Source organism: Takifugu flavidus, chromosome 9 (genome assembly GCF_003711565.1).
Source record: "Takifugu flavidus isolate HTHZ2018 chromosome 9, ASM371156v2, whole genome shotgun sequence".
NCBI lineage: Eukaryota > Metazoa > Chordata > Actinopteri > Tetraodontiformes > Tetraodontidae > Takifugu > Takifugu flavidus.
In genome coordinates, this window is record NC_079528.1 from 319,083 (window position 1) to 329,280 (window position 10,198).

Consider the following 10,198-nt stretch of genomic DNA (forward strand, 5'->3'; position numbering starts at 1 on the left):
AATATACGAGAACACCCCGAACTCTTTCTGCTCAACTTATTTGTCCAATCTGAAAGCGAGGAATTCTTGAGCAGATGCAGTAAATTTATCTCTTCTTTCATTGGCCTGAAACAGCTGCATCGTGCACTGTGGGATTGGTGGTTGGTGGTTTTTCTGTGCAGCAGAGTGCAGGCTAACAGCCAGGCCCAGGGGAGATGCCTCTAAAGGCAGTGGCCTATCCAGAAGCCCTTCAGCTGCCCTTGGACTGAGCCTTCAGCAGCAGGAAATCAATAAGCAGAGCAGGGCCGGCCACAGTCTCACAATTAAAGGCAGTATGAGACAGACAAGCACACAGGGAGTTGGAGATTGGCATGTGTACTGGAGGAAGGTGACAGTTTAGGGTTTTATGGATACACATAGCAGGGATGTGTCCGAAAGTACGCAAGCATGTCTCTTGACCGACACAATGCGCGCAGAGTCTCAACAGTTTGCAAGCCCTGAATCCAAAAGTTAAAAATGGGAACTCAGAGTGGATGTTTTCAAGGACTTTTCAAAGTCACCTCCCGTCCTGCCGCCACTTTCTGACGTCTCCAGCTGTTTCCCAATGAAGGTGAAGCTGTTTTTCGGCGCAGCAAAGCCATGAGGCGGAGACGCGCCTGTGCCAGTAACACTTCCAAATCCTGCAGCGAGGAAAAATGATGATAAATCACAATTCCGGAGAGTCCGGTGGATCCGGCAGCAGAGGATTCAGCGTGGTCAAAATGTGTAACTGAAATAGTCTCAAAGAGTAAAAGTTTAAATTTACTTGCTGTCTTTTGCTGTAATGACAGGTCCTGGCAAGAATTTCAGCTCAGTCTGTAAAAGTGTAGCCCAAAAGAAACCTTTGTGTTTTTTTCCCCCCTTGTTGCCTAGGTTACGCCCCAGTAACGGGCATGTGCCACCCCGTCAGGAGCTGCACTTTGAACCACGAGGATGGGTTCTCCTCTGCCTTTGTGGTGGCACATGAAACAGGACATGTGTAAGCTCATTCCCCCAAATTATCTTGTTTTTTGTTTCTAATAAAACTTTAACAACAAATAAAGACAAAATAGTAGCACATTTATTACTGTATTAATTAAATAGATCCTTTTTTACCTCTCCCTCTCTCTCTCTGTGTCTCTCTGTCTCTGTCTCTGTCTCTGTCTCTGTCTGCAGGCTAGGGATGGAGCACGATGGTCAGGGTAACCGCTGTGGAGATGAAGTGCACATGGGCAGCATCATGGCCCCGCTGGTACAAGCTGCCTTCCACCGATTTCACTGGTCCAGATGTAGCATGCAAGAGCTTGGCCGCTACCTTCAGTGAGGCTCAAATACACAAACACTGTTGCATGCAAGCTAATCTAATTGTCATAGTTAACTAGATTTAAGTTGTAGTCATCTCTGTTGGGACAGAATTTGTCATTACGGGTAAAATAACCACTCTCTCCTGGCTGCAAATCCACTTCTGGTCAAACCATTTGCTCCCTCATTACCACGACAAGAGGAAAGCGTAAAGAAAAGAAATAGATTTGAAAGATGATAACCATAACAATCATCTGTACTCCGGGACGGATCATCAGCACTATTCCGTCTAAAGCATTAAAAGGACATGGACAACTTCCCTGACCTGTTGTCTCCTGACCCAGCTCCTACGACTGTCTGCGCGACGACCCCTTTGACCACAACTGGCCTTCGCTGCCTCAGCTCCCTGGTTTGCACTACTCCATGAACGAGCAGTGCCGCTTCGACTTCGGCACGGGCTACACGATGTGCACCGCGGTAAGCTTCACAGGCCCCACTGAACCACACTTACACACCGAAGCCGCATAGATTCAGGTTTAGAAGAGACCAGTGCGTTGTTTACACTGGATCCTGCAGCGGAACATTTACACGGGAACTCCTGAGCCCTGAAGGTTTTCCTTTGCTTTCTCTGACTGTAAAAGCAGCCACACATACACAACAATTCACATTCTCCCGACGTCCCCTCCTTTCCTTTCCCGGCCACTGGTGGGATTGGCATCTTGCTTAAAGCAGGTAATTGCTTTGTACCTACTTCTTTTTCTTCTCCCGTTAATGTTACTGATGATTTAAGAAGTGAGGTTGCGTCTACGTTGATGCAGCCGCATCTGCACACGCGTAGAAAGGGTGTTTTTGCCGTCTGCGCTCATCCACAACACCGTGCAGCCAGCGTGGCGTGATCGCTCCAGGCTTCATTTGCAGAGAGGCTTGTTCACGGATTTTGCGCGCACTACTAGATTACCCTCTATTCTCTTGTCAAACCCATCCCTCTCAGCTCCAAAAGGCGGGCCAGTCAGGAACGCAGGTAAGGCGACCCCACCTCCCGGAAGTCATGTGGCCCATCATTTGTTTTCTCAGATTTTTTTTTATTGGTTTCTCTTCGTCTTCTGAAGTTGTAACTGTGCGTAATGTTTTTTCTTTTGTACTGTTTCCACCCATTGTCATATTTCGGATGTTAGCCTGCAGGATTCTAAAATGCCCATTTTGAGAGAAAGTGTCTGAAAAGACTTGGACTGTTGGTCCAGTGGCTACGGTTCCACAAACGAACTGCAGCGTACTCTGACTCTTTTCCTGCACGTCTGTGTTAAATCATAGCGGTGCTGGCAGGAAGGGCCTCATTATATTGGCACACATGACTATAAACAACTGGAAAAGGTTGGAAAGATTACTTTCCCATCCAAGGAAAAATGACTGAGCCAGAACAGGGGCTGTTTTTCCATGTTTCACTTCAGCTTTTAGGATCCTCCAGTCTGATGTCATGGTGATTACCTACCACAGTCTAGCCACTGAATCCGACTCGCCCTCTGACCTGCAAAGATTCCCTGGGGTCATGGTGGGTTGGGAAGTCTGTGGAAAGGAGGGAGGAGGGCACGGCCCCTCAGACACTGGACTGCAGGTCAGTTTGGTGGTATCCTCATCAATGGTCCATATCAGAGAATTTGGTCCTTGATCTGTGCCTAGGGGCATTTTAAAGGTCAGTGAGACCTCTCCGTTTGGCCTCTTAACCTGTCGCCCTCTGACCTCCCTCGTGTCCCAATTAAACCATGAGCTGTGTCGTTCTGAGGGTGTTGTCTCTCTCTGTCATCATTTGGTTTGCATGGCTGTGTGTTTCTCAGTGACGTGTGCCGTGACACGAGCCAGGGTCGGTGTTGTTATCGTTGGTATAATACCATGTGGTTGCTGTTTGTTTTGACTTCCTGTTTTCGGTATTTACGTAGTCCTACTCCAGCTTTCCCGTGGTGGCTGTATTTCATTAGTTAAGCTTGAGTTGCTGCCCCCTGTGCAACGCAAGACTCAGTTATTGTCTGTCCCCCTGCAGTACCGTACATTTGACCCGTGCAAGCAGCTGTGGTGTAGCCACCCAGAAAATCCCTTTTTCTGCAAGACCAAGAAAGGACCCCCCATCGATGGCACCACGTGTGGGAACGGGAAGGTAGATCTCATGTGGATTTGTCAGATCTCTGACGGCGCAATCGTCCAAACAGCACACGCGACCCGCACTGTGTTTTTGTCCAGCACTGCTTTAAAGGTCACTGCATCTGGTTGACCGCTGACATCAAAAAGCAAGACGGAAACTGGGGCGCGTGGAGCAAGTTCGGCCAGTGCTCGCGCACCTGCGGGGGTGGGGTGAAGTTTCGCACCCGTGAATGTGACAGTCCAAGGTAAGGGCAAGAAGACAACTGGCAGGTGCAAATAAATGGGCAAATAACTCACCTGTCCTCTGTCCTCCACTCTACTCAGACCGCTCAACGGAGGCCGCACCTGCCTGGGAGCCACCTACCAGTTCCAGATGTGCAACACCAACGAGTGCGAGGACATCTACAACGACCCGAGGGAGGAGCAATGTCGCACTTGGGAACCCGAGTTTGAGCTACATAGCAACAAGCACCATTGGCTGCCTTATGAACACCCTGACCGTGAGTGCACACACCCACCACTAAGAGTTCCGCTCAGAGAAGATGTGGCTGTTCTGTTATGGTCACTCACATCTGGCCGTGCTGCTGAGGACAACTCCCAGCCTCGACTACACCCTCACATAAAACACACCGTCTCCTCCAAAGGCTCCAAAGCCATCTTCTTAGAAGCGTCTTCATTTTCTCTGTCTCTAATTAAATCTTCCCTCTTTATTAGTGAAAATGCGCATGATCCCGCTCTCAAAGTAGATGTTTTTATAGCTTCTTAACATGAAGTTATTAGACAACTAACTGAACTTTTTTTTAAGTGTAAATTACTCATGAGAGAGAAAAATGAAATTTAAATGTTCCCCATTGTGTGTGTGTGTGTGGGGGGGGGTTGTATGTGTGTGGTGGGGGGGCCACATTCAATCAGAATCACACATCAACAGTGTATTAATGCAGGAAAATTAAACAAATTGATTTCTACTTACATTTTATTTTCCATTTCTTTTAAAAGTGCAATATAGCGCTGCTAAGGTATTGAGTTACAAGAGTAAAGATGTCCTTGCACCATTAAAAACCCTTTGTCTGTCAGAGGATGTTTGATTTTCGAGCTATGAAACTATAAATTCCACCTTGCCTGGATTATCACAGCGTACTGAAATCGATCCATAACTCTTTATTCATGCAGCAACTTTCACGCTAATTAAAATGCAATTCAGAGGGTTTTAAAGAGAGAGTGACAAAAAGGAACACACACAGGCTGAATTTTAAATCAAATGATTCAGAGACTATGTTGTGAGGAGTTTAAGAACGGACTGAAGGTAATGGATAATTGCAGTATCAGAGCATCTTTGGTCACTTAGATACTTCTTGTGAACTGGTTTTGATCTACTTTAACCTGAGTTCCTCAGACCTATTGCACTATTACAGCTCTGAGCAGCAGCAAAAACTCTCTCTGGTCATAACGCAGCAGAGGTGTTTATTCTCGTGGTGGTGGTCTGCCAGCTTTAGTCTCTGGAGGCTCCCGAAGCTGCAGACTGACTCGGGCCGACACGTGGAGTCATGCTGACTCGTTCTGAAGATGAAACATGTGCTCACTGTATTGATGACATCATCAAAATCCCCTTTGTTGTGTTTGTCTTGCAGCTAACAAACGCTGCAACCTGCATTGCCAGTCCAAAGAGACACGTTCCGTCGCCTCTACGGACCAAGTGGTCCTGGACGGGACTCGCTGCTCCTACAAGGACCCCCACAGTGTGTGTGTGCGCGGGGAGTGTGAGGTGAGTGGCCTTCCCGTGTCCGAGCGTGACCGCAGCCGTCGCTCTGGTCAGACAAATGAAACTTTCCCCCGGCTGAACAGAAAGTGGGCTGTGACGGCTTGTTCGGCTCCTCGAAGCAGGAGGACAAATGTGGAGTGTGTGGAGGAGACAACTCCAGCTGCAAAACCTTCAAGGACACCATCACTCGGACATCCAAGAAGCAAGGTATGACCAGATGATTCAGCTCTAGAGTTCTGAAGCAGGTCAGGACCAATACTTCATTATTGTTTCATTCATTTCAAGCAAACCTCAACATTTATAATTCAGAGCTCAGAGTTTAGTGCTTGGTCCAAACCTGGGCACATGTGGCATGACGCTGCACTGTGGGTCTGAACTCAGGCCGCTTTAACCTTCACTGGCCCAGCTGGAGGGGAGTGGTGACAGTCTGTTTCCATAATGAGAGGCCGGCGATGAGCTGACCTCTGGGGAATTCAAAATGTATCAGGGGGAACGAGGGTGGTGTTAGATGGGAAAAGTCCCAGCAGACAAAACTCATGTTGCTCTTGCTTGTATAATAGTTAGATCTGAACATTCTGATCTTTAATAAATCACAATCCCATGTTGCTTATAATGTCAGTGCAACCTGGGGGAAAATAAGTGCCTCTGCAGCCTGTTCTCTGGCCAGAGGTATTCTTCATGTCTCATACATCATGTTCCATCAGAGCAGGAGTTGTTTGTCATGTTGTAAATGCAAGATAAATACTGGTGTTGTCCACTCGCAGACCTTTCCTGGTCTGTCTCCGCCAACTCCCGTAATACTTAACTCGACATTGCCCTCTTGTGGAGAATTGGAGCCAGGCAAGCCCCCTGGAAGCAGTTACATCAAAGCTCATTTCACCTTATTTTTTTTTATTATTATTATTATCAGGACATTCAAGTCAACCCTCGTCATGATACTAATTGAACTTGTGAATTAATGGCTGAAATAAGAAAAAGCAGATTTAAAAAATGGGTCAACTCTCTGCCTCCCTATGTGTGTGTCTGTGTATGTGTGCGCGCGCACGTGTGTGTGTGTGTGTGTGTGTGTGTGTGTGTGTGTGTGTGTGTGTGTGCATGCGCGCACTTTCAGGTTTCCTGAAGGTTCTTGAGATTCCCAGAGGAGCGAGACACCTACTGATCCAAGAGCTGAAGGCAACTTCACACACTTTAGGTACGTTGCTTTTCTTCAGTGTGTTTTTGCCACTTTTTTACAGTCAGATTATAATTTTGTGGTGGTTTAATCCTGCAGCTGTGAAGAATGTGGCATCAGGTCTCTTCTTTGTGAACGGGGAAAATGAGTATCTGGAGTCCCGCTCAATGATAGAGAAAGGCGTGGAGTGGGAATACGAGTACGATGACGGCAAGGAGACGCTTCAGACCACCGGCCCTCTCCGACATGGAATTCTGATCATGGTACTGAAATAAATTCTACCCTTCAACCACATTCTTGCTCTCAAAATTACACAAATTAGGCAAATTATTAGATTCATTTTTTTATTTTATCCACCGGCAGATGAAATTACACGGAGACGAGGATGTGAATTTGTCCTATAAGTACATGATGAACATGGACAGTGACACTGCCATCCAGAACAACATGCTGGTGGAAGACAGCTCCTACGAGTGGGCTCCAAAGAAGTGGTCCTTCTGCTCCAGACCCTGCGGTGGAGGTACAGTCATGGTTGCTGGTGGTTATCAGTGACCCTTTACAGTCCTCCAATGCTCCATCCTCTGTGACTGCAGGGAAGCAGTATCTGCGATATGGCTGCAGGAGGAAAGTGGACAGCAAGATGGTCCACAAGAGCTTCTGTAACAAATCCAACATGAAGCCGAGAGGGGACGTCAGAGACTGCAACCAGAAGTCCTGCCCTCCGCCCATGTGCGCATTGACTCCATTCATATAGCTGGTGCACTCCCAACGGGTTCACTTGGCTCCTTGGACTCATCCGGACTGTCTCTGTTCTGCTGCGTTCCACAGCTGGGTTACAGGAGACTGGCAGAACTGCAGCAAAGCCTGCGGGAAGACAGGACTGCAGATCCGAACCGTCAGCTGCGTGCAGCCATCGGAGGACAACACCACGCGCCCCATCCACAACAAACACTGCAACGACAACAGGCCAGAATCCCGCAGAGCCTGCAACCGCCAGCCCTGCCCCACCCAGTGGAGGGTGGGACCCTGGTCGCAGGTACACCGGTCTTCCTCGGGACTGCCTCTCACCTTTGAGCATCTTACTGTTGGAACTGTAACGTCTCGCCTGTTTGCAGTGTTCCGTGACGTGCGGTAACGGGACGCAGCAGAGGAAGGCTCTGTGCCACACCCGAGACAACACCATCGGACTGTGCCTGGACAGCAAGCCCGACACCATCAGAGTCTGCCGACTGGACCCATGTCCAAGTGAGTGGACCCCAAACATCAGTGGTACCTCAACTACAGCCGTCCTGGGAGGCCACAATCGACTTGTTGCTAGGCTGCACTTCCATTAGCTCATATTTGTGAATTACCAGGAAGTTTGAGCTCGTGTTTTTGGATTCACTGAACATAATAGAGATAAATGAACGGCAGCAGGACTTATTGACGATGATAATTAATTCAATAAACCAATATATGATCAGAAGTCACATGTAAATGAATGCTGAAAGGGTCTCCTTTTCCTGCAGAGGGCTCATCAGACCTCAACAAAAATGGCAACATCCTGATCCAGTGGCTGTCTCGACCCAATCCGTACCCGAAGATCTCCTCACGTAAAACCTCCCTCTATAGTTCCCAGCCTGGTCTCCACAGCGACAGCCGCAGCTGCATGTCTGTCCTCTGCTGGGCCCTGCCCGTCTCTGTCCTCCTGTCTCTTCAGGGTCGGCCCCGGCTGACCCCTTGAGCCGCCCTGCACATGTAACCTGTGCCTGTGCCCACGCCCGTGAGCGAGCGGCAAAGCTTTCGCTTCTCTTTTTGGGGGGGGGTATCGCCTCTCTGTGTGTGTTTCCTGAGACGGCTCTGACCGGGGGATGTCTCTGGCTCCTGTGGGTGCTGGCTGATTTTTTTCTTGCTCTCTCTCTCTCTGTCTCTCTCTCTCTCTCCTTTTGTGGAGCATTGTGTTGTAACCGCTGGCCAGTCAGTAACTTAAAAGATCCAAAAACTTGACGTGAAAAAGATTTCAACGTGGCCGACAGTGTCGAACAGGTTTTCACTGGCACCTCCTGAAATGTGTCAAAGCCGTTCACGTGCGAGGGAACCCCCCCCACCACCACCACCACCACCACCCTGCGTTTGGCGGCCGTGTTTTGCGCGAGCTCGTTGCGTGTCGTCTTTGGTTGCCAATCCTGAGGTGCAGCTGCAATTTCTTCTTTCTGTAGCGCACTTTCATCGTGAGGCGCAACAGGTGTGAAAATAAAAAGAGAGGTTATATAAATATATATATAAATATATTTAAAAAAACGCGTTTAAAAACATGAAAGCTTTATTGTGAATGTGATCTTGTCACAATGAGGACATCTTTGCTAGTGCTCATCAGACATCCCGGCTCCATTTGGGGATGAGAATGGTGTCGCGTTCTACGGTCCATTCTCTGGTTGACAGGAAGTCAGCACAGTGACAGGAAGTGATGCGTGTAATCAGTCGGGTTTTGGTGGGAGGGAACTATGAGGTGAAGCATTACCATTTTAAAAAATAAAATAAAAACCACAGGGTAGTCTGACCACTTAGGGTGGCTTCCCATGTCACCTCATCATCAGCCATCCTCTCTTTGACTGTTATTCTGAAGTTCAATAAATGCAGCTTATTTGTGCTTGCAGACTTTAAACAAATACATCTATAAATATATTTGTATTTATATATACCTATGAATCTAAATCTATATGAGTAACAATAATATTAATAATGTTTTAACATGAATAAGCTGTAGCTTATTTGCCTAAAACCTTGGGACTGCTATTGATCGTTTAGATCCTTGACTGTTACGTGTATTTTTTTATTGATTTTACATGAATACAGATGAATATTTAATAAAAGGTAAAGTGTTATGGGGGGAAAAGGGTAAGACCTATATTATGCAGGACTTGGTCAGTTAGTTGCCTCTCCATTCTCTCAGATGGATCAGTGGTTTACTGTCGCATCTCTTTTTGTTTTCTCAGAACACGTTAAGTCATGCACATTAGCGTCCACCACCTGTATGCATGGCGTGCATGGATGTCGTGTCTGAGCGAAGTGTGTGTGTGTGTGTGTGTGTGTGTGTGTGTGTGTGGTGTGTGTGTGTGTGCGTGCGTGCGTGCGTGCGTGTGTGTCTCTGTGCGTGTGCATGTGTGTGTGAGTGAGTGAGTGAGTGAGTGAGTTTCATCCTTCGGGTTTTTACACACCACAGATACAGAAATACCTCATAAGCTTTGATTTGGGAGCGTCTGATGATCTCACTTTGCTTTGATGAACATTAACCACATAAACAATGCCTTATCTTGGATTGAATGTAATGGCTTTTATCTGTGAAAGAGACGGCTTTACTCATTCAAAGATTTCACTCGGAATAGAGGCAGCTTCAAACTGACTTAACAAACTCACACCCGCCGACCGTCCGAACCTACCGAGGACCCGCGTCGGACCCGCGTCTGGCTGCTGGGAGGGGTTGACGAAGGGGGGCTAGGGTACCGACACGCATGGCATCGAGCTAAAAGAGATAAAAATAGTAAAAAAGAAACACTTCAGACTTGTCATTGTATTGTGATCACATATTTCTGTTGTGACTATGTAGCGAGCTATCCAAGGTTTCCTCCTGCTGGAGTTGGACTGTTTGAGACCAAGCCAGACCTAGCAGTGCGACTGTATATAACATTGGTGTTGACTGTATTTAATAACGTTCATGACTGTTATCTTCTTCTATAATATTCTATACTATGGGTAACTGTTTTGTGGCTTCACTGGCCTGCTGTGTGGGGCTGGCTAACGTTTGGCAAACGTTGAAGAAACATTCAGATGGACTACGTGCACTGCGTCTATATGCA

At 47.5% G+C, this 10,198-nt stretch overlaps 1 protein-coding gene across 3 annotated transcripts in view; it reads left to right on the forward strand.

Annotated features, from left to right (window-relative positions):
• LOC130531189 (A disintegrin and metalloproteinase with thrombospondin motifs 2-like) overlaps positions 1 to 10,198 on the forward strand; it is a 77,024-nt gene that overhangs the window by 63,453 nt on the left and 3,373 nt on the right. For 2 of the 3 annotated variants that reach the window (XM_057043046.1, XM_057043044.1), the window contains 16 exons: positions 892 to 997; positions 1,174 to 1,317; positions 1,644 to 1,776; positions 2,291 to 2,320; positions 3,335 to 3,448; positions 3,532 to 3,677; positions 3,757 to 3,932; positions 5,061 to 5,194; positions 5,275 to 5,398; positions 6,303 to 6,383; positions 6,462 to 6,625; positions 6,726 to 6,882; positions 6,956 to 7,091; positions 7,191 to 7,398; positions 7,478 to 7,607; positions 7,871 to 7,954. In XM_057043046.1, the coding sequence (XP_056899026.1) occupies positions 892 to 997; positions 1,174 to 1,317; positions 1,644 to 1,776; positions 2,291 to 2,320; positions 3,335 to 3,448; positions 3,532 to 3,677; positions 3,757 to 3,932; positions 5,061 to 5,194; positions 5,275 to 5,398; positions 6,303 to 6,383; positions 6,462 to 6,625; positions 6,726 to 6,882; positions 6,956 to 7,091; positions 7,191 to 7,398; positions 7,478 to 7,607; positions 7,871 to 7,954 (2,067 nt within the window). The remainder of the gene's footprint in view (positions 1 to 891; positions 998 to 1,173; positions 1,318 to 1,643; positions 1,777 to 2,290; positions 2,321 to 3,334; positions 3,449 to 3,531; positions 3,678 to 3,756; positions 3,933 to 5,060; positions 5,195 to 5,274; positions 5,399 to 6,302; positions 6,384 to 6,461; positions 6,626 to 6,725; positions 6,883 to 6,955; positions 7,092 to 7,190; positions 7,399 to 7,477; positions 7,608 to 7,870; positions 7,955 to 10,198) is intronic. The other variant, XM_057043045.1, reaches the window with a different exon arrangement.